The following is a 24,110-nucleotide window of genomic DNA, read 5'->3' as shown; positions in this document are numbered from 1 at the left end:
TTTAATTTTTCACTTAATTGATCAGAACCTGGTGTGATTCTTCCAGTACTCTAGCACTGACTGTTCTAGAATATCATTTTCCATTCCAAATACTGCTCTTTCTCTTACATTTTAAACAGCTTCAGCTTTTTAATATAGAATTGTTCAGGCATAAATGTAAGAAACATGCTACTTTAAAAGGTAACAGAAACACAAGACAAATCAACTCACTACAAAGAGAGATCCTTGCCAGGAAATTTCCAGTAGCATCCAGTATTTTTAACACTTATAAAATTTAAAAAACAAAACACAAAACCTAACCATCATTATTTTGAAAGTTTTCACTTTTCATCTAATCCACCAGCATCTGCTGAATATTTTATTGCCACACTGCAACATATTTATAATTCATCTCATCATTTCTTCAAATTTGTTAAGGAAAGGAATTGTTATACCTGTACAATCCTCTGTAAATTCTTCCACAAACACAAACATTTCCTGGTCATATTAGTAAAATGTAAAACGTTTTACTTCAAAAACATTTATAATTGTTGTGATCACTTAACAAATTATAAATGCATCTAATAAGACATGCTGTCCATTCATTGCCTTTTCTGAAATGAATTCCTCAGCGCTGGGAAGACAAAAAACATTTTTCTGTGGTTAAAGAAAGTCCAAACTGCATGTTTGAAATCTTTTCTAATAAAAAGAGCAAAGCAATAAGCGGATTATCTCTTTAAACATGGTATAGGAAGGTTGGAGGCCCTGGAGACATTTTCCACAGCCTCTGTCTCTGATACATAGCAACATTATCTTCAGCTAGAGAGGGTCCTATGACCCTGGAGCTCAATTTTAATTTGATCTTCTTCTTTAAAGAGGTTTAAGAGGTTTCTACAATTTCTCTCAAGTTATGCTGCATATTCTTATTTTGGGTTGATTTTGTTTGGTTGTTATTTCGTTGTTGTTTTTTAATATGAGATAAAATAGCCTCAGCTTTTTGATCTGCTGGTTTGATCATGTTATACAGCTATTTAATGTAACTCCTTCCCTATCAGAACCAGAATAAGAACCAACACAAACGGTAGGCAAGTTCCAGCTGACAGGGGAGAAAGAACTTGGACAGCAAATTCACTTCTAAGGCCTCCCTCCTCCTTCTTCCAGTCGTTCTAGGTTTCAGAACTGATCTCCTTGGCAATAATGTACGGTGGAGGGGTAAAGGAGCTTTATACTCTCTACAACAGCCAGTTGAAACAAAGGCCAATGGATTGGTTTTGGTGGGGCAGAGGTACCATGCCTGCTCTCACAGAGGCTCAAAATCCCAAACGATAACAATGCCCACTGCCAAGAAGAAAAGGAAACTGGGGAGCTCCCCTAGGACTTCTGCAGGCTGGAGCCTGGCCCCAGACCCGCCTGGCTTATGTAGCCCCAGCAAGGGAGTTTCCTCACGTTCCCACCTCCCTGTTCCTCTTTCTTGTTCTGGAATGGGCACTGTCACTGAGACATGTTGTCAGGAAGGGATATTTCTCTGTGTTCCTTTTCTCCATCTTTATCTCCATCAGTGCATCCCGTCCTCACTGCTGATATTGCTGAAGGGGAAGCATTTTCTTAGAGGAACTGATTTGAATCGCCCCAGTAAGGTCGCAGCAGGCATCTGTGACTACTTGATGGGATTAGCAGATTATGAGAAAGCGTGTTTGCTGTGGGGTTCCTGAGAAAGGGAAATGGGCAGGTGGATGCTTGGATCTGATTAAACTATGCATGAGGTCCTGAACGCTATTTCAGCAAAGCCACAAGCACAGGATCAGATGGGCGGCTGCAGGTCGGGATTGGAACATCAAACCAGCACGCAGGGAAATCTCCGGATTGTCCTACCACTTGCAGAGGATCAACAGTTAAGTATTTCAGCCCGGGCAGGTGAGAGAAACCTTCACAGATTGCCCATTCCCAAGATAAGTGCTTGACAAAAGCAGCTTTTCTTTTGCAGCAAACAGCTTTGCTGCAAAATAGCTTTGCTGCATCAATGCAGACCGAGCCCCGAGGGATTTCAACAGATACATTCTGTTGTTAATGAAGGGCAGTTTAGAAGGGGCAAGGGGTTCACAATTCCCTCGCGGTTGTGCTCTGAAGTCAGTGTGGATCTCTCCATGTATCTGCATCTCATCAGGGATGTAAGAGAGTAGCTCTGCTATACAGAGAGATGTCTGGTCCACATAGGGTCAGGTATCTTCCCTGTTAAATATTCTCATACAATGTATCAGAGGATTCTTCTAGAGTTTCTTGCTTCTTAGGTGTCTGCAGAATGATGAAAAGGAGAAAAAAGAAATGGAGGAAAATTATTCAGAAGATGATGAATTAATTCTTAATAAGCAGACACTGACATTTGTTCTGTTAGGAATGGCTATAAGTGATCTGCTGAAACAGAAGCCACTACAATGAGAAATGCTGCTCCACCAGAGACGAACGTGACTAATCCAGCCCAAGGGATAAAGATGCCTCCTTTACTAGTCACTCTTCCCCAAAAAAACTGTCAGACAGGGAGGGGAGGGAAAATTGGACTCAGTAAGAAAATAAATCACTTTGGATTCTGTGAAGGAGGAATTCCCTGACCTCCTCAATCCTGTTTCTTCAACAGTTGAGTCTATTCCTCACGACCGTTCCTTGTGTAGACAAGGCGCTGACAGACTGATATTTTAAGTGCTGTGTGGCACAGGCCTGCTGTAAGCAAGGTTACACAGCAAGCAGCTAAAATGCCACCGGTTGAACTAAGCCCTACCTACACTAGAGTTTTCTCCATTGCCACCACCAAAGGGAAACACTACAAAAGTGCTGAGTGGAGGCACCTCCAAAGCATGCAGGATTAACCCCTTGCTATCCAAACTGGCCACACCGGTCCAGAGTGACAGCATACAAATGCTCTTTACAGAGGCTTTCTGCCCTGCTGCCCTTTACAGCTCCCCCTCAGTTGTGCAGCCTCCCACAGCAAGGGCTGGGCTGGACCCTCTGAAGCAGAGTGAGCCACTGTCGAGCAATCTCAGCTCCCACTCACAGGCCAAACCCACTGACCCACAAGTCTCACTCTCAGGGAAAACACCCTCCTATGTTCTGGCAAAGACAGCTGGAGGACAAGCGTCTCAAGTGGCCACAGCCCAGGATAACTAAGAGAGGCTGATCAAAGTGCTTGCAACCATAGTGAACAGTGTAAACTCTCCCATGCTGAGCTAATGGGATCCTGCCACTCACACCTCCCTTCCTCCAGAGCAGCACAAGAACTGGGGACACTTGGAGTTGTCTGCTCTCAATGTGAGAGTTCATCCCATCCCCTCTCTGCTTTCTCCTCTCTTTCTCCCATCTCTGCTTTGACCTCTACCCCACCCTGGCTGAGGCTGCCAGTGCCAGACCCACTCACACACAGATGCTCCTCTGCTGTTGCTTTGTTGCTGCTGTGTTTTACAGACCCTCTGTCCCTCCAAGCAACGGCTGAATGGTGTGGGCCACACACAAGCAACTCAGCACAGCCTAGACAGCTCCCTGGTAGGGAAAAACCCCACACATACTTCATCTTACCATCCAGACTGAATCATTTCAGAGGGAGCAGCTGGTAAAGGTATACAGAAGAATAAACAGGATCAGCAAGAGGGCCCCTATCCAAATAATTCAAAATGCAGCAAAACACAAATGCAGGGATGCTGTCTTTTCCAGTGCATCAGATAAGACAAGCCCATATGGAACAATACATCCATCCCCTCAATAACCAGGAGCCTGCCACTGCTTTTGCTACCACCACCACCACGGTGGTGTCACAGCAGTAACTGCAGGAGGCCAGTGGCCATGGGACCAGACCACACAGCAAGTAGCTCTGACACAAAGGGGGCTGCTTGATTTTAGACCTTTTCCTAAAAGGTGGGAGTTGTGAAAATGTCTTAGACACATGTCCTTAATCAAAGAGAAGGCTGGTACAACCAAGGCAACTCTCCCCAAAAGAACTTTAATGGGAGAGAGCAGCAGATGTTTTCCAGGAACATTTTCTAGCATTGGAAGAGGATATATTTTTTTAAGCAGATAAGAGGTCTGGAGAAGAGAAGAAAAGAAAAATTAGGTTCTGAGGACAGGAAGGAAATGCTCCCTGGGGTGCCTGATGCAAGTTTTGTCCATATGAAACACTGATGCCTGCCAAAGGCAGTGTAGAAGGCTGTGTGGGCCTCTGGTCTGCTTCACGTGGCCCCCACAACTGATTTACACCTGCATTCCTAGTTGTCTCTATTTTCACTGGGAGTGAATTTAGTTCCTTATCTCTCACTCATAATTCTCAGCCCAACAAGAAGATCCAAGTCCAAAACATATCCACACTGCCTTTTCCTGAGCACCAGGGCTGACAGCACAGACTGTGTAAGCCCAGCCTCTGCCCAAACCATCTTAGCTTCTGCTACCATGAAATGGCTCTCAGGTGCTTAATGCTGGCGAGAGGAAAGTTGTGTTCAGGGTCTGCTGCTGGTGCACAGATTCCTTCAGCCCAGAGGATGTCTCAGCTGCCTAAATAATCTGGAAAGGGCAATAACAGGACCAGCACCTGCCCAACTCTTCATGAATGTCTGTCTTGTTCAGAGGGAGCAGTGATGCCAAACCCCTTGGTGCCTTTCAGCACACATCACACAGAAAAGCATCTGCACAAAACCATGAGTGCCAGAACTGGTAGAGCTGCAGGAGCCAGGGTTCTGCTGGAAGAAGGAAGAGAGGCTACATGTGCAGCCCAGCTGGTGAGTGCATGTCACATCTCATTTTCCTCTTTTGGTGGGACTGCAGACACATTTACTGCCTGCTAGGTCATGAGACTGTGTGGGGTTTCTTCCTCCAGGTGCCCAGGGCATATGGGAACTTTCCAAGAACATGGCCCTGGCCCTTACCTTCTCTGGAGGATTCTTTCTGTGTGATGGGTTGTTTGTGTTGTTCTCGAGGCTAGAATAGACATCAACTTGCTGCACATTCAGGCTCTGCACAGAGAAGAGAAAAGAAAGTAGGTGTCAAATAAAATACTTAAGTTTAAGATAACTAATTACCCACTGGGTTGCTCCCCATATTGTGTCAGACAGTTTTTAGGGACCCCTGCCACCTCCAAAATTTTGAAGTACCTGTTTGCCTAACTTAGGCAAACAGAAAATCCTTTTCCCCTGAAATAACTACAGTGCAGCTGCATCATCTTTTTTTCAGGCTTACAGAGACAGGCTTTGATGTTGCCTACCCTGTGTAATGCAGTGGAGAACAATGCCAATGCCTCTGCCTCACTCTGCTCCAAAATTGGCCCAGAATGCAAAGTTGTGCACCAGGGGGACCACAGGTAAGAGGCAGTGCTCTGCACCACCCAAGACTGTTTAGGTGCCTGGCAACCACAAGTTCTTGTTCATGTTTATTCTGGGGACACAAAAGTGAGAAAATGGGAGAGGGTGGGGGTCCTGAAGCACAGAACCTGCAGAAAATTAATACAATTACTGTTTACTGACTGTTGTTTTGGTTTTTCTCCAAGCCAGAACTCTCCTTTCTTCTTTGAGTGAGCAGAGAATTATAAAAAAATCCATATGCTCCCAGGCCCTCAAATATTACCACGGTCCCACTCAGCTACACAGAGAAAAACACACACACACACACGCCCTGCATGCATATGCACCCGCTGTCCCCCAGGTAATCGTGTCACAGGAGGTGCATGTCAGCTTGAGTGATATTCCAGATCTGCCTGAAGGATCAAACATAACAATCATGAGGACTTTTCCATGTGTGTTTCAAGGATGACAGCAGGTTGCCAAGGTGGCTGTTTCTCTGGCAACAGGAAGATGGGAGGAGCTCTGGCTGCAAGAGGGGCAGATGGTATTAGTGGAGAGAGCCAGGCACCCTGTAATGCAGTGAGAAGGATGAGTAAAACATGGAGGCTTCACTGGGGGCTGCCAATCACTTGAACCCTCATAATTTCATGCAGAGTTGCAAACACTCAGCATCTTTAAGGATCATGGTCAGCAGGACAGTGCTTTGAACAGGGCCAGAGCATACAGAAGCAGCACTAGGGAATGAGCCTTGGAATAAACAGGCACTTAGACATGAGCTGACCACAATGAATGGGGCACCTCATGGCTCTCACATTCCCACTGCTACTCTGGAAACAGTCAAATTATTTCACCTGTCTGCTTCCTGCTCCCCAAAACCTGCTTTGCCTACTCAGACATCCCCACCATTTGCATGTGCACATGTGCACACAGAAAATTCTACTTCCCCACACTCATTTTCAATTCTCTTTGTGATCTCACAGTGAGGACCTCATCTTGTGTGCTGAGCTTCCAGAAGCCTGGCTCCATGTCCCCCTGGCAGGACAGGCAGCCTCTTTCTCTACTCCAGTCTGAAGCTACTTGCAAGCAAGGTGTTTAACTGCCAGAAACGATTCCCTTCCCTCCACATGCCTTCTTCCCATGCAGGCTGTTAAGAATGCTGGTCCTTTTCTGGTCAGTTGGAGAGCTGGTGTCTCCAAGCACCATTTGCAAGTTAATTACTTTTACTTGGTCACTGATCACCTGCCACTGTCACAGTGAAGGCACACAGGCCACTCTCCTCCCTGCTGACAGATGCCTTCCTATCCCTGAACAGCCTCCTGTCTCCCTCACACCTGGAAAAGCTCCTGTGCTCTGGAACCTGACTGCACCTGCACTGCAGGAGTTCTGTTTGCTGCTCAAAAAAGCTTGCTTGAAGTGTAAAGCAGATGAAGCAAGTCCCTCAGATTGTTATTTCCATGCTGCTCATTAACTGAGCAGCTAAGCTGAAAGTCAGAGGATATACAGGTCTGGTTCTGGGCAGTGCAGTGAGGCAGAGCTACTCTACAGCTGCAGGAGGACAGAGAGGTCAAGGAAGGCAGTATAGAGAGAACAAACTGGGTTCCCAGCTGCCCCCTTATTACCAGGCTTTTTCTACCTTGTATGCTTTTCACTGCACACAGCCACCCCCAAGGACCACAAAATACATAGTGGCACCTAGAAGAGCCACTGGGGAAGGTATTTTCTCCCAGGAATGCTCAGCAGGACAGCTTTGCAGAAGGTGTGTTAGGACCCTTCCCACACCAGGGATGAGCCTTGCTGCCATGTAGGATAACACAGAGCATTTAATGAGCTGTGCCAGCCAGCTCCAACAGCATCTGTTACCTTCATGTCCAGTGCTACCTTCTCTTGCTTCTGCTCCTAGCTTCAGGGAGGGAGGACATTGTGCTTCCCTGGCCTCACCTTCCTCCAAACTCCAACCTCTTGCTTTCCCACACAGACAACCTAGCTAGCATGTGCTGGTCTCCTGTCCAGCCCCTGATCTCTGACCTCCTTCTTTGTCTCACCACTGGGAGCTACTTCTCACTTGTCCTTCCTTTTTTTCCTTGCCTTAGATTACCCTAATGCTTATCACAGATTTTTCCCTTCCCCATGAATTAAGCACTGAGTTCAACACCCACCAACAGATTTTCACAACTCACCTAGTTTCAAACACAGTTTGCAGGGCTGAGTTTACACCATGCAGAGCCCCAATAAAATTTAGCTGTGGAGCACCAGAGTTATCATTCAAAGGAAGTAAGATCTGTCAACTTTCTATTCCCTTCATCTGTCCTGAGGGCCCATCCAATGCAGGTTTCTATCCCAGTGCTCTCACCCTCCCTCCTCCCCAGCCAATCATGCCATGCAGGGTCGTGCTTGCTGCTCTGCACATCACAGCCCTGCTCTCAGCCTGTGCCTTGTCTGGAGCAGGAATTGCTGCTTTGAGCCCCCCTCACTGCAGCAGTTGCTCCACAGCAGGAAACTCCCATGGGCAGACTCGTACCCCCAGTACACAGGAGGTGGTCCCAGGCTGCTTGCAGCCCTGCCAGAGAGGGCCAGGCCACCTGCCCTGCACACCGGGCTGGCCAGGAGCCCTGAACAGCTGGTGTGTGGTTAACAGGCTTCACAGGAAGGCTGCTTGGGCCAGGTCCATAGGGCTCCTGCAAGCACAGGGGCTCAGCCAGCTCCTGGGATTGCCTGTGCCTAAGGCTGGCTCTGCTGGCTTGCTATATTAGCCTTAGTGGAGCCTGAACAGAATAACATGATGAAACATGTAATTAAGATGGAGCTAAGGATGCATGACGAGGCCGACTGAGCGAGAAATGGATTTGATTTTTTTTTTGTCTCCTTGCAGAAAGCATCCACTTCAGCAGGAAACTACCCATTCGGATTTTTATAAGCCTGAATTAAAAAGAAATTACTTGATACAAATGAAAAGGTTTATAACCTGCAACCTCCTTTACCCAAATCATTGCCTTTTGCCCACAATAAACATATCACATACAATACATAGTGCTCTCTTTTAAACTGCTACTCCAAAAATTAAAGGGCCACAAAATAGTGCCCCCCTCCCCCCACAGAGTGAGAATGAGATGGGGCAGGCCCATCCTCTTGAAGGTATCTGCCCCTGATCAGGTCTCCTGCCTCCCTGGCAGATCTTTGCTCCTCTCTGTAGTACATTCTCCAGAGCTTCGCTTTGTTTAGTTTAAATGATTAATGCAGCAGAGCTCACAGGTTTTCCTTGGAGAGACTTTTCCAGCCCTTATAGACCTCACAGACAGAAAGGTTTCCTAATATGCAGGCAACATCCTTCTCTACTCTCATTTTATTCCTCCTTGTTGGTCCCACAGTTCACAAGAAAAAAAAAAAAAACAACAAACCCTTTCCTTCTTAGTGGAGCAGCCATCCCATGGGAGTAAAAGGAGAAAAAGGAATTCATATAAAATGGAGCTGGACAGGTTGTAAATGGGATTATGAGTCATGGTTACTTGAGGTAGCCGAGGTCTAGCCTGACATTTCAGGGGAACCACTTCAATCCTACTACCTATGACACTGTGGCTACTGGGCTCAAGGAGTGGGAACAGTCTGGGAAATGGAAAAGGAGATCCTATACAATGAAAAGGGAAAAGCTTTAAAAACAGCCTCCCTTGACTTTCTCCTTGCCCATTTCCCCCTGCTAGCTAGTTGTTCTGCTCAGGACTGCAATGGTCTGTGACACTGACACCAGTGAAGGGGCCACAGCTGAGGCCCAAAACAGCTGGGGGCTGGTCAGGGTATCATGTCTCTGCCCCTTTCCTGAGGCATCATTCTCCAGCTAGGAAGGCCATGCCATCATGACACTGCAGTTCAAAGTGGGGCTGAGAGTCCGTCTTCCTTCCTGACTTTTGGAGATTCTTCTACCTCTTCCACCAGGAACCCTTCCTGGCCCCACACTTGCTGCTCTGTGCTGCTGGCAGAGGGAAAGGTGCTGCTCAGCAGGGCATGGGGCAAGGTTTGGGCACTGGGGAGGCCATGACCGGGACTAGGATGGAGACACACCCAGTCCTGAGAGAAGCTAAGCAGGGCAAGGTCAGCAAGAGCAGGCAGGTATGGAGGTATTGCTTCTGTTTCACATCATGACACTGGCACTGTCTGTAGCATGGCAGGGAAAGGAAGGGTTGTACCATGCTGTGGACAGGAGAGATGAAGGGTGATTCTGGTACTCACATCATAGACAGGAGGTGGTAGTGGTGGTGGGCTGGCTGAAGGCAGCTGTGTTTCTACCTTCTGTCTCAGGATATTTGGCCGGTTCCTTCTAGGGCACAACACCTGCTCAGGACAAGACACCAAATGACACATTTGGAGAAAACCACATGTCCCCAAAGCTAAAATGAATACCAATGTAATATCAAAGCCAGCTGTCTGCACACCTCCTGAATGTTTCCACAAGAAAGAGTGTTGGCAGTGTCTGTACATGTGCTGGTTACTTTCCTCACTGCATGGTTAAGTGTAGAATCCAGTGACTCACACTGGAGCAGTGGAAAGGAGAACTGGGCTCTGTGTGTACATATAAAGCACTTTCACCACCAAAACCTTACTGGCTGAAGGGTGCAAGTATTGAGCAGCACGAAACAATGCTATAGGACAGGGAGTAAAGCAGGGCACTGGTCATAGTGCAGAAAGGAATTTCAGCGAGGCAAAATGCAATTACTTTTATCAGGATTTGGCAAGGAAGCTTTTCCTAATACAAAGAGTCTACAGAAGAGAACCAGACAATCATTAATGGTGACATCTAGTCAGTGATACATGGATGCACAAGTCCAGCATGGAGTTGAAGGAAGAAGGTCCCTTTGTTTGAATGTTTCTTGCATCAGATGAGTTCTCCTTGAACACAATCCATGCACACACAGAGAAGGGTTAGCTCTGCTCAGTAAGCAAGAGAAGAGGCAGAAAAGGCAGAAGAAGGCTCTGCTAAGTATCTCTGTTCTAATTCAGAAAGAAGTGGGATGATTATATTCACATCACATGAAAACGACAAACTGCTTTCCAGTCCATTAGTAACTAAGGAGGATGCTAAATAGCTTCTCTTAAAGATAAACATTTTTAAACCAGCAGGTCTGAGCAAGCTGTGGTGAGAAATATGGGCTGCGTTCTGCAGGAGGGCAAATGTAATGACTGCACAATCTCTTCAGACCCCAAGGAGAGGCCATAAGTCTGAGATTCACTGGCCCACCTCAAAACCCAGAGATGCCAATTGGTGAGTGGTGACAGTGCCTCCCCTCCTCATCCCCACACAGACACTCTCTAGGCAAACAGAGATGGGGGCTCATCTCCAGCTGACTCCCTTTGCCTCTTACACTCCTCCCCCACGTCAGACTGCCTGCAAGGTAAGTCTCACGAGAGTAGCTGGGCTGCCAACTGCTGCCGTTCTGTGTTCAGCCTGGTGATCTCTGACTGTGTGTGCTGAAACCCGACACTCCTTGGAGTCAGAGGACTGTACACACAGCACAGCTTCCACATAAAAGAGCATGCAGAGTCTGCTGTTGCGGTGGCACAGAGCAGCTTCAAAGAGTTATGGGGCACACTCTACCTAGAAACCAACAATCCCATATTCCATTCTAGAAGATGTAAGGGTATTTTTAGGCCAGCCTTGAGATTTCTGGAAGAATGCAGATGATGCTGTTGGAACACCTGAGGGTGGCAGTACTAGAAGCAGTAGGTTTTCCCCAAACAACAGGGACTCCAATATCATGACTCCAGATGGTTTTTCCACAGGGTCCATCTCATGCAGATCTAGCTCTGCTTTTGGCTTTTCTTCTCCCACTCTTCAAATCCTTTCTTCCCCACTTCTGGTATCTCCCCTCTGCCCTCAGCTTCCCAGATTCCACTTCCTTGGAATCTGGTCCCAACCTGGGACACCAGTCTGGTCACCCAAGAGGTTCTGTCAATCCAGTCTTAACACCCTCCTAGTGCTTCCTCACTCCAGATTCCAGTCCCAGTTTCCCCCCTGAGGCTCATTATTCCAGCCTCACAGAACCACTGCTAATGGAAGGTGTCCCTGGAGATTGTATAGTCTGATCCTCGTCCCTTTATATTTTTTTTTTGTTTTCCCCACAGTTATTTGTAATTTTCACACAGGCTTCCTTGGGATCCTTGCCCTGACCCTTCCCTTCTCACTCTGTCTCTTAGTGTTTTCTTTGCAAAACAGATGCCCAAGGCTTTGGTCCCCATCCCCATCACACCGCAGAGTTTTTTTGCTATGGTGCCCGAGCTCAGGAATGCAGCTGCAGTCTCCTTGAAAGAGTAACCTCCATCTTGAAAGAGGATTAGAAATAGGGAAAGTCCTGCCATCAGGGCTGTAACAGATTTGCTCGGATGCACAGGATATTATTGTCTAACTGGCCCCTTCACAGAAGTTTTAGGCAACTGAATTGGTAAATTGATAAAAGCCATGACTGAGTGTGCACAAACCACAATTTTCCAAAATCCCATCACAAGGCTACATCTCCTTGAATATTCTCAGGCCAGCACACTGCTAGTGTGCCTTCTTGCCCTGTGTCAAATCCTTGCTCTAAAGCAGAGCATGCTGCAGTCAAAATGATTGCCAGAATTTCTTTAATGGGCAAATCACTTACTCATTTTGTCTTTCCTGTAATCTTTTTTTCTCAGAAAAACTTAAGAAAATAAACTGGATCAGACTCTCAGCATGGAAAATCTCAGCATAGGGACTTCCAATTCAGCCAAGTTAGAAAAAAATGGAATTAATTCCTAGAGTGCATCAGGTATTGCTTTGCATTTGGTTATTACTTGCCTTTCTTTTCCATAGAAGCAGAGCTGTTGCGGTGATGCTCAATACAGCCAGAAGAACAGTAAGGGTAACGAGGATTTCCCAGCTGTAAGAGGTATTTATGTATCCTGTATCTGTGAGAAAGAAGGTAAAAGGTTCACAGTGACAGTGGAACCCTGCTGTATTTTTAACCCTGGAAAGAGCCTTGAGAAAACTAAAATGCAGAAGTGCAGAATGTAGTGGCAGAAATGCATACACCCTTCAAAACCTACTCTGACTGAACAGAGAGCAGGGTGCAGCTGCAGAATCACACAGAAGATGCAGGGTATAAGCAGCTCTACTTCACAGAGGGAGGTGATATGAGACAAGAAATCTGGTAGATAGAGGTTGGCAAAGGTCTTTTTGTGATAGGAGCAGAAAGACAGATGGTGGAATGCACACAGGCCACATGAACTGGGAGGATGGGTACTGCAGGTATCCTCTGACCAGTACAGCAAAGCTACTTCATCACAGCTCTTTGCATTTACATTAACAAGTTCTTCATATCCAACAGTCATTAATGCACAACCAGCCAGTCAGCAGCATGCACTTCCTTATCACTTTTCTTAACATTCCTCTTATGCTGCATCAAGCTTTCCACTGCTTTCCAGTGTGCTCATTAAGTGACCAACCAACTCCCTGTACCAAATGGAAAAGAGGGAGGCATGTTGGTGAGGCCATAACCTGTTCATGAGTCCCTAAATCTCAGCATGCTGAATCTGTACATATGGTAACTGCAAGCACCCTAATGAGTGACCTTATCAGCTGCCTCTGTCACACTGCTGAAGAACAAACCACACTGTCTTCTGAACACTGACACCTAAAAGCACTGTCTGATCCAGTGCTCAGGGTCCCTAGATAGATCCTGATTCCCATCTGGCAGGGCAGGTATAAATTACTGTCTCTTCATGTCCCCATCTATGCATTGGGAACAGCAGAACACCTGTGCCAAGTGCATTTCAACTCTGGTGGCAATTAGTATTGGGCATAAAGCATTATTTATACCTGACTTCATAGCATGTGTGGATAGAGAAAAAGAAGAGCAAAGATCAGGTTTCCATAGCCAGATACAGCTGATTTTTACCCTCCTGCCCTTACTTTCTGGTTTTTCACTTACCTCTAATAAGGACAAACACTCCCTTTCCCATTTTTTTGATATCATTCCATTGGACCTCGCAGTAGTATGTACCAGTAGAGGAGGTGTTTTCAAGTGGCATGATTTTGTGGTCATAAGATAAGGCAGCAGTCTTATTCTCTTTTCCAGAAGGAATGACTATGTTTTCCACCCTACTACAGATAAATGTCTTCTGATCCAGTGAATTAATCCAGTAATAGGAGATTGAAAATTTGGTGTATTTCGGCATGTAAGGGAAGACGACTTCACAGGGGATGGATATTTCTTCCTTGAGCAAGGCAACCTGGATTGGAGGTTTCTGCAGTACATCGACATTTCCTCCTGTAAGAGTAGTAATTGTTAGCAGTCACCTAATCTCACTTTTAGTGAGGAGAGAATGGCTGTCCCAAAGACAGGATCACTCTGAAAATAACCATACACCAGGAAGCACACCCATAGCACGCAGTGTTGGCCCTTGTCAGAAGCTGAGTGATTCAGAGCATGTGCCCTGTGTGATCTGTCACATCTCTTGGGTAATTGCTGTCTGATCCACGATAGCCTGCTGCATTCACAGGCTTCCCCTTTTCTCTTGTGAGCTCCTCCATACAACAGCAGTACGCAGGAAAGACAGGAAATTAAGCAGGAAGTGAACTGATTTTGCAGTGGTGTTTGAATGTATTTACAGCAGGTGAATAGAAAGCAATTTTCCAAGATAAATGCTAGCTGGACATGTCCTGGTGTATAAACCACGCTCGGGAATCTACGTGTGGCTGTGTGATGGCTCTGTGGCAGAGAAGGTGTTGTGTGCAAGCAGGTGTCATCAGTGGGGCTGTGTATTTCTGAATAGCAAGTGAGGAGGGAGATTGCATATTCTGTACAGAAGCCAGCACCAGGGCCATGAGAAATAAGCCACAGCTTAATCACTCCAAACCTTTGCTGCTCTAAAACGGGAGCAAAGCACAAGCCTCAGTGTTAGCTACGGGAACTATCTGCAGAGGACTGCAGATCTGAAGTATTTCTATGTGACAGTATCTTAGGCAGAGATGAGAGCATGCCCTTCTCAGGCTTCCTCCTAATACACACAAGGCAGTTTAAAGTGATCTATCACTGCAACTCAGCAGACAATGAAGTCAGAAGTTAAAAGAAAGGACGAATAAGATGGGGAACCATACCACCGTTCACTCCCTGTTTTATTTAATGAAAAGGAAAAAAACCTAAGAGTGAGCCACTGGCTAGTAAGGAGACTGGGGTACAGGACTTCTTTGGCTCCCAGCCAAATCTGGGTCCAATATCAGGCAGTCTCTGGATCTATTTATTTGTCAACTGATATAAAACCACATATAAGGCAACTTAAGAGGAGGCTCTTTGAGAAAGGAAACTGGAATCTTACAATTCTTGTCACAAAATGAAGGATTCTTTCAGAGCCATGAAATGAGAAGAGGGAAAAAAGGGTAGAGAGAGAAAGTAGGGGATGGGCAGGCTTTTCCATTTATGCTTTTGATGGGATTCTCTGGAGTTCTGCATCTATGAGCAGGCTCATAACAAGGCATTAAAGCTGTCCCAGAGCACAGCCAGGCTTGCTTTTCTGTCACCATGGACTAATGCTGCATCACAACAGCAGTGTCACCTCAGCACAGCAGGAGCTGGCACTGGAAAAGGCAACTCAGACTTAGCACTGCTGAATGCTGAGCACTGAGGATTCGTGGTGGGGGACAACAATGGAGAGAGGGCACAGCTACTGCCCCGAAAGGACTGCTGGGAAGTACCATATGTTAAGGAAAATTCTCTACACGTCACACAGCCAGGGACAACAGCCTGACAGTAAGGAAGAGCTTAGGTTACAACACCAGAGAAAGGTTCTTGGCTGTAAAAGCAACTGAGATACAGTACAGTCCTCAGGGACATGCTCAGTCCTGTGTACACTAGTTACAATAATATTATGGAAAGGTGGTAACAAAATCCTGCAAACACTGGGAGTGATAACCCAAGTAGCTTATTCTGGGCCATATTTTTCAAAATGATTCATCATCCTTCCCCCCATCTCTATACAGCAGAACACACATGAATACTGTTTCTACATAAGACACAGCTAAGCACTACTGTAACAAAAGAGAGGAGAGATCCATCTTCTCATATTATCCCAACTAGGTTGGGATATACTATCCCAAGCAACTAGGTTGAAAAGAACATACCAAGGAAAAACCAAACCATTTTATTTAGGTTATCTAACCCTTCTCCCATATTCCCTCGTTCTTGAGGATTCACTCTCTTAGCTTTGAAATGCTTAAAAGACAGAAATAGCAGCAGCGTGCAAATTCCTAGAGGGGATCTCTGGAAATTAGCAAAAGATAGCAGCTGGAACTGCTCTAATATGAAAAATATGAGAGTAAACAAAAGGAATTAAAAAGAAAATATTTGTTTACCTGCACACTGAAGCAACCAAAGAAACAGGAAGATGACTTTTGGATTTGGGATCATGACGGGGAGGTCAAAGGCGGTAAGCCCGCAGCCAGACACACAGATCCAGAAGGCACAGGAGGTGGGGGTTTGTCAGGTATTTTCATGCCAGGGCAGCTGGTCGATCCCCTCCTGTCTGCGAAGGGACAGGCGAGATGTACACACACTGCATTTGGCAAGCAGTTCCTGGCAGATGCAAGCTCTTCTGCTTTTTGGTCAGACTCCACCCCACACCAGGGCTGACTTCTCTGTCCTACAACGATGGTGTCAGCCCTACCAGCAGATGTCCAAAGACCAGACCACAAGCACTTTAACACACAGAGCTTTACCTCCTGATGGCTGTAAAATATCGCTCGCATTTACAACAAACTTTGTCACCTTCCACAACGTGGGGGATCGCCTGTTCTGCCTTCAACACAGAAAACCAGTATACTCATGAGTAGTCAGTACAGAGCAAAGGCTGTACTGTACCACTGACTCCATAAAGTGGCCCTCCACAGCCAACTTCTCCACTAGGTCCCTCCAGAGGAAGGCACTCACATTCACAGAGTGAGAACAACCAGACAGCGAATTCGTCCCGAACAGCTGGACCATTTCAGATCCACACCATGCTGGCTCTGAATCAGCTTCACAGTGCAGGCAAGCTTTAAGTAATCTATTGTAGGCAAACCTAAGGAGAGCCTTTTGAAGAAGAAAAACCACGTTTTGTGGGAGGCTCCTGCCGCCTATACTCACGAAGAGTCTTTGATTTTCAATGAATGCTTGTTTTTAGCTAAGACATCTGCAGTGCAACAGCTGAGCAGCATCTGACTCATAAAAACTCCTGTGGCTGAGAGGTCTTCACTTCTCTTTAGGCAGCTTCCTCCTTTCACACTTCTTGTGAGACAATTGCACAGTCCACAAGAAAGGACTTGCTGCAACTTCAAGGGTGCCCATTCACACGGGGTGCTGTGCTGCAGAGACTGGTGGGGGATGCTCACGTGGGGAAAGACCTAAGGCAGCAGATGAGCCTGTAAGCTTTGTGTATTCAAAAGCGCTATCAGTTGTTTTATGCCTCCAGACTTTGTAGGAATAAAGTTTACTCCAAAAAACCTTTGGTTTACAGCATTGTTCCTCCTGTTCAGACTGGGACAGGTCCCCTGGAGGAAGGGGTCTTGACACAGGGGGAGGCATGTGCTGCATGATGCCCAGGGACAGCTCCAGTACCTCTCTGAGAACCCTGACAGATGGGGAGAGGAGAAAGTGGCTTTGTGAGGCTGGTGCAGCAGCTGCACTCCTCCAGGGAAGGTTTAGCTCAGATTAGCCAAAACCAACTCCTCTCCCCAAGACGTGCTGATGTGAGCTGCACGGGGCTGGTCTCAGCTGGAAATCACTCCTCACAGGTCTTAATGCTGAGCAGCAAGGACAATCAAAAGCAGTAACAAGACACTTGGGGCCCACTTGGTATTTCAGATATGGAGGCACAGATCAGGCAGCTGAGGCTCTGGGGTCACAACAGTGTTCAGAAGCCTTTCTCAGGCCTCAACAGCACCTCAAGGTAGTCGGGGCAGGGAGAGAGAAGGAAACAGAGGCTCACTACCTTCCTGTGGAAGAACTCCACTGACTAGTGAGGGCTTCCTCAGCTCTTATATCATGCTTATCCCCATGGTAGCACACAGCTTTGTAATTTCCAGTATTGATGTATTTCTAGAGGACAGAACATGCTGCTCCTGTCAGTGATGTGTTTTAACTGTTATCAGCATTTATCTGCTTCAGGAATTCAGGGTGATAAGTGGATTAAGTGAGGTAGGTTCGTAGGGCTGCTAGGTCAACATCATCCTTCTGTCCTTTCTGTTCTCTTCCTATAAACAATCCTGGTGCCACTCGAAATGCCAAGTCCTAGAAATATCCCTGTCTGGAATTTAAAAAAAAATAAATCTAGCATTTCAAAAGAGATCACACACAAGACTCAGCTGTGGGATTAAAGGCACAGCCAGGCCAGAAATACTTTCACTGCTGGGATTTGCTATGGTAGAGCTCACTGAAAAGAAATGGCTTTGAAACGACTACCCAGCAGCTATTAACTGCGAGACAGGATGACATTCTGTTCCTTAGAGCCTAAAGGGAGCCTGAATCTTTGAATGTTAAATTCTAATTCAATTTGGTCTGGGGATTCTGAACTGAGTTTTAACCCTGGAGACATAAATGGAAGGAAGATGAGGAAAAGCTGGGGAGTTGCTATTACCAGCCAGTAACAGGACTGAACTGATCGCCCCAAAACTTACGTGGAGCTAACCAAGATACCTGTTCCAAAGGAAATAAATTAAAAAGCTCCAAAGGAACAGGTCACTGTATGACCGTCACTCATGCATTATACAGTGCATGGGTGCATGTGAGCCAGTCTCTACAGCATGATGAGGAGAGAACAGCCTGGCCAGCTGCAAACCCACCACAGCACTGACTATACGGCTTGGTCCTTCCTTTAATGCAGCAAATGCTGACACTTCCTGAAATTAAATACAGGATTGGGGTAGACTCAAGCCAGTTTCTGCCTATAGCTGAAAAGTGGATATTAATTTCACTGAAGCACTTTAAAAAGCCCACAATAGTGGCCAGCATTCCCAACCATGAGGAAAAGCACATTGTTCCAGCACGCATGAACAACAAGTTTGGGCAAGTGCTGCACCTACCAGAAGTGCCTGTTCACAGCTGTGTCCAATGTACACCCACAAGTCAAGGCACACACACGAGCCCACACATGCCCCCACAGCCAACTCCAGGGAAAACATTAATTCAAACAAAAAGGTTGCTGCTAGCCAAGGCAAAAGCAATGCTGCAGAGACCACAACAAAGCCTCTTTATTGCTGAAGCGTTTAACACCACAGCCATCCAAAAGAGAAACACCGCCTGGCACACAGAAAAGCTGCAACAACTCAGCGAGCCTGACTGCACAGAGCGCTTCAGAGCATTCCCCAGCACGGCAGCTCTGCGTTTGCTGCCTTGTCAGAGACCAGCTCAAACCCCCATCGCTGGAAAGCCAGCCAGTGGCAACATGTGCACCTCTGAGGATTCACAATCTCTTTGACTCATCTAACCCCAGACTCCAGGGCGTAGAGTTTCCCTCTGTCTGGCAGCAGGAGCGATAGCGGAGCCAGCATGAGCAGGACCGTACCCCTGCCAGCATTTTTACCACTGTTGTGTGTCGAGTGCCTCTCAGCAGGGCTGGATGATGCTGAGGTAAAAGCTGCCAATGCCCTCACTACGTTTCTACCCATTGAAATGCTGTAGGGAATGATCAGTGACTTGATGGGGAAACAGAAAATTAGAGGTGTTAACACCACCATGGGGAAGGGAGGGGGCAGTTCTCTAATTCCCTTTCACCAGCAAAACAAGTCTGCCTCAGAAATCACCCACTCCTCCTTTTCCTCTGCTCACCTGCTGGAAAGATTGCCAGGCACTAAGTTACCACCACAGGCCCGACGAACACTCGGGGCCGTGCCCCGGCCTCGCGGCGAATCCCACCCGTTCTCCTTCACTGGCTCCTTGTGTGGCCAGCGGGAATTCGCCTGGTGGGAGAGCTGTGCCTACTCAGGGTGACACCTTCCAGAAGAACATCTACCTGCCCGGGCCTGGGGCTGACACGAGGCCAGGGAGGAGCGAGTCATGTTAGGTCCGCCTGATCCAGGAGGTTAAATCTTGCCGGGGGCAGCCCCCCCGCCCTTGCGGGAGGCCGAGCCGCGCTCACGGAGCCCGGTGCGGCCGTGCCGCGGTGGCGGGGTGGGCAGGGGCGGGCGATGGCCGCTCCCGCCGACCCGCGCCCTCGCCCACAAGATGGCGCCGCCGCCCCGGCCGCCCCCTCCCTCCTTCCCGCGCCCGCCCACCCACCACGGGCCCAGGGCACCGGGGGACCGGAGGAGTTGCAACCCTAGAGAAAACGAGCACAACTAGGATCCACTTAAGGCAAAATTAATGCTAATTAACCGTAATCAACAGCTCGAGGAACAACTTTTACTCGGCAAGCTGCAGATACTGCAGTCGCAGTTTGCCCGTCAGGCAGGAGCAGCAGAAGACGGGTGTGGAAAAGGAAAATGAACCGCTGTGCCGCGGGCGTGACCCATCCCCGCTGTGTCCTGCCCTCGCCGCCGCTCTCTGCGCCACAAGTCACTGTCCCCGCCCGCAGCAGCCCAACCCAGTCATCCCCCACACGCCTCTTGCCCCACCACCAGAGCCTCCCCTCGCAGCCCCCTCTGGCAGCGGCAGTCGAGCCGCTTCTGCCGAGCCCTTGTGGGGGGCAGCAGCTCCAGCCGGGGGCAAAGCACAGGGAGCCGCCGGCAGCATTGCCTCCAGCCCTGGCACCGCCTCCGCACTCACAGTCGTGCCTTCTGTGCCGAGGGTGCTCTGGAAACTCCTGCCTGGGCTAGTGAGGAACACAGTTTTATTAGGAATGACAATTCTCAGCTTGCAGAAGCCTCTTGGCGCCATGCGGGGATGCTTCCCACCACAAGCAAAGCCCAAGTACCTATTTCATCCCAGTGACCAGTGATGCTGCACTAGTCAAGGTGCTGGTAATGGTGTTCAGCTTGCTGTGGCTGTCTCAGCAGGGGCAGGCTCAAAGGAGTGTCCCCACAAACAGCCACAGACTCACAAACCTCGACAGCCCCCACGGGAGCATGAGTACAGGAGTAGCAGGCACACAGCCCTCCCACGGTCACAGGATGTGTCACCAGCCCCTCAATGCCACGACCAGGCCAGCCCAAACTTTCTTCTATTAGCAGCAAAAATGCTGAGGTGGGATGCTGGAAGAGCAGGGCATGCTGCCAGCAGTGCTTTCCTAAAACAGGAGCCCCTGAGCCCCTGCTCACCAGCTGCATGCCTTCAGGTGTGCACATCGGGCTCTGAAAGTGTCCTGAGTGAAGGGCTGTGCATCCCCCCTGCTGGGGGTGAAGGGGGGCAGGCAGGAAGTTTGGCAGGTGCTGGATATGCTGTGCAGGGCACACACAGGGAAGATCACGTTGGACAAGATGGCAGCAGTTGCAAGGGAGCCACAGGACTGGCTCCTGCCAGCAGTGCCCTCGCCAGATGGCCCTTCTGGTCTTGTCTGTGCAGGAAAAACTCCTTGGGCCTCAGCTCTGCTTGGAGCCAGCCAGTTGTGCCAACCCCAGCTCCCTGCAGCCTGGCAGCAGCTTCTGACTGCCCCCAGGTACCCAAGCCTGCCCCACAGCTGACTCTGAATCTAAGCTCCTTCCCCCTGAGCTTGTTCAAGAAATCCCTGCACTCCCTTTCACCCAAACCACCTCATTCCCTTGCCTGCTCCTTCTCTTCTTTTTTCTGGCTTTTGTTTTTTCTTTCTTTTTCCTTTTAATGTCTTCCCTTTTTTTTTTTTTTTTTTTTTTTTTTTTTTTGTTTCTTTTTGGGACCTTTTCTTCAGCCTGCAGGAGCTTTTCAGCTCAGGACATTGGGAAGTAGAACAGGCAGCACAGCTGCAGTGACCCTGGGAACCAGCATGGACCCCCACAGCAGACACTGGAGTGCACTCACACCCCACTTTAGATTGGCACAGGTTTCCTCATGCACTCCAGGCTTCTGCCAGCTCCCAGGAGGAAAGCTGGGAAAGGATTAAGTAGCTAAGTATCTTATTGGCAAGTGAATATATTGTTTTTTCTTTCTATTAATTCCTCAACTATGCTTTGATTGTGGACTGTGGAGAATATGCAGGCTGATACAGCTGTAATAGCACACCCTCCTAGGGTGGAAAAACATAATTTTGCCACCAGGCCCTATTCTGGCTATGAAAACTAAATAAAGGATCCTGGCAAAAACATGTGCAGGAAGAACCACATCTCTGCTAGGATTTTTGCCAATACAGAAATGTGTTTCATTCTGTTTTCCTCCCTACCCCTGAATTTCCCACCTGCTGCCTACATTCCTGGCTGACAGAACTACAGGACAAGGATTTGTAGTTTTGACCTTATGCAAGAGAAACATCATTGGGTTTTGTTTTTCAAACCCTTACAGACCACTGCTGAGTGCACTGGGAGCATCCAAGGCTGCTGCAGGCCATGGGGAGACCTGGGAGGGGTTTTGTGAACCTCCCTGTGGGCCTGGAGGTAAGGCACTGAGCCTGAACCCCCTCCAACCCCTCCAATGGAAGGAGGTCTCCTTTCCCTGGAGAACTGCATGATGACAGATGTGAGTTCCACAGGAATGAGAAATGCAAAAAACCCTGGAGTATAAGAGGAAGCATATCCTGCCTGCATGGAGACACAAACCTCAACAGGAGCAAGTGCATGGAGTTGAGACTATATAGATACCATAGCAGGGTTCAGACATCTGTGACTAATTGTATCTCCACTTGCTCTTTATACATATAAATATATATTTATGCATGTATATACATGTACCAACATTTTATACCTAGCTACTAATACTGCTGAGGTTTCCCTAAGGCACCCCCTCTGTGTCCCACCATGCTGAGACCCTCTGCCACAGCTGGGCCCATGGTTTCTCCTCCCCTCACTCTGTACACTCTGGGGAAATCCTTCCCCACCCCAGTACTGCTTCCTTTATTATCTCTGCCCAGTTGTGGTTTATAAGTTGTTTAAATCTCTTCTAGGAACAGATAAAGATCACAGTTACCCAGAATCCAAAAACATAGACAGCTTGAAATGTGGTTAGACTCTGCCCTACTTTCATTGAGTTGTGAGCAAGGCTCTGCCAAGGTGCTCAGGGGAGATGAGAAGAGAAAGACCCATATCAGCAAATCACCCCTTCCCCCCAGCCCAAGAAATAAACCTAATGCGTCCCTCCAAACCTGCTGCATCTGTTCAAACCACATTGCCTCTCCTCCTGGTTTGCCCAGGACTTGCAGGTGAGCAAGGCATGGAGCCATGGAGCCTGGGAGAGATGCTGTCCTGCACTGCAACACTTGGCACAGGTACAGACACATCCCCAAGCTGAGAGAGGTGCAAGGGATTCACTAAATCAGGGCCATGAGGACAGCAATGCAGGGTGTGCTGCAGATTAAGAACAAGGTGTGTTGGTAGTTTTTACCATCCACATGCTCACCGACAGCTTTTCCCCATAGCAAGTTGCTCCCTAGGCTGGGGGAGCTGCAGAAGTGGAAGTGCTGCCTGGGACTTCCCTCCTGTGAAAAATCCCCTCCCTGGGAAGTCCACACTGGGTTTCAGAGCTACTGTGTGGCTGTGCCTCCGAGGTGAGCTGGCTCCCTTGCCCTGTCAGGCTCCTCTTCAGCAGTATTTCCAGGCATCTGCAGTGATCTGGGAAGGGATACTGCTGAATAAATGCCAGGGGGTTTTTTTCCCTTCTCTTGAGTGGTGCCAGCCCACAGGACCAACCTGCAGGCCAGGATGTGTGTTCCCCTCACTCATTTTGCCTGTGGTCTGATTCTGATAACCCTGGACTTTTCTAACAAGCACTGCTGGTGTTCAGAGGAGATGGGACTCAGGCAGGGGAGAACACCTTGCAGATATATACCTCCAGCTCTATGACTTTCTCCAAAGTAGAGAATCCTTGCCGAATGATTCCACCCATATTCCAGGTGGAATACATGGAGCAGTACACAGACAAGCCACTTGCAGACACTAGTATTTCAAGGGTATTACTTAACCCTGCTTGGAAGGGCTTGTATCAAAGCAAGGATCAGAGCAGTACAGGGGAATTTTTGCTGGTGCTTTCATTAGAGGTAGCAACAGTGAGGTGTTTCTGGAGAAGGGTTTGCTGCAGTCAAGGCCATAAAGAGATGCTGAAGGAGGTTTCATCTGAAAGATAGTATAGATCATTATGATATTTAGTTAACGCCACTTACAGGGGCTGACTTGAACAGTCTTGGAAGGAAGAATGAAAAAATCCTCCCTAATATGTTTGTGCCTGCAAACACATTAGGATCTCCTGCAAGAAGTTTTTCCATCCTATTGAAAAGCTTTGTTGGAAAGAATGATGAGAAGGGTAATAATAAGGCACTATAATTATACCTGATCCTTCTATAATCTTTCTCTCTGCAGAGTTCAGGAGCACTTTACTGCTATTATTGGATTTGAACAGTCCCATCTGGATAACATACGACTGATTTGTTTGCATGGCTTATTTTAGGTATCTCAGCACGTACATTAGACTTGCCTTCATATCTGGTTGATTCCTTGCACAGTCTGGAAGAGCAGGAAAAGATCTTCAGCTCATGTTCTCCACCACCCCATTCTGCAATCCCAATGCCTAGGAGAGCTCCTTACAGAAGACCAAGAATAAAAGGAACCATCAGTCCTTCCTAACTCAGTACTGCAGAAGGAACAACTGCAGTACTGAAGCACTTAGAACATGGAGGCTGGATACTACCAGGAACACCTGGATTTGCACCTGTATTATTCTAGGCTTGAGATTCCATGGATTCCAAAACAACTCAAGATGCACTGAAAGTCTGGCAGCAAGGACCTGG

General features: G+C 47.7%; 1 protein-coding gene across 1 annotated transcript; it reads right to left on the bottom strand.

Annotated features, from left to right (window-relative positions):
- Window positions 1-128: 128 nt before the first annotated feature.
- Window positions 129-16,387, bottom strand: NFAM1 (NFAT activating protein with ITAM motif 1). Its single transcript, XM_054275262.1, is given in 7 exon segments — window positions 129-2,271; window positions 4,881-4,967; window positions 9,513-9,614; window positions 12,097-12,206; window positions 13,229-13,567; window positions 15,649-15,709; window positions 15,712-16,387. Coding segments are annotated over 7 exon segments (1,089 nt in total). The 5' UTR covers window positions 16,042-16,387; the 3' UTR covers window positions 129-2,211.
- Between the last annotated feature and the right edge of the window lie 7,723 nt (window positions 16,388-24,110).

The sequence above is a fragment of the Melozone crissalis genome, unplaced genomic scaffold (assembly GCF_028551555.1).
Source record: "Melozone crissalis strain CALT ecotype California unplaced genomic scaffold, PUWL_Pcris_2 ptg000004l_1, whole genome shotgun sequence".
In the NCBI taxonomy this organism is placed as follows: Eukaryota; Metazoa; Chordata; class Aves; order Passeriformes; family Passerellidae; genus Melozone; species Melozone crissalis.
The sequence above is the reverse complement of the archived record's forward strand: the minus strand, read 5'-3'. Positions and strand labels throughout refer to the sequence as shown.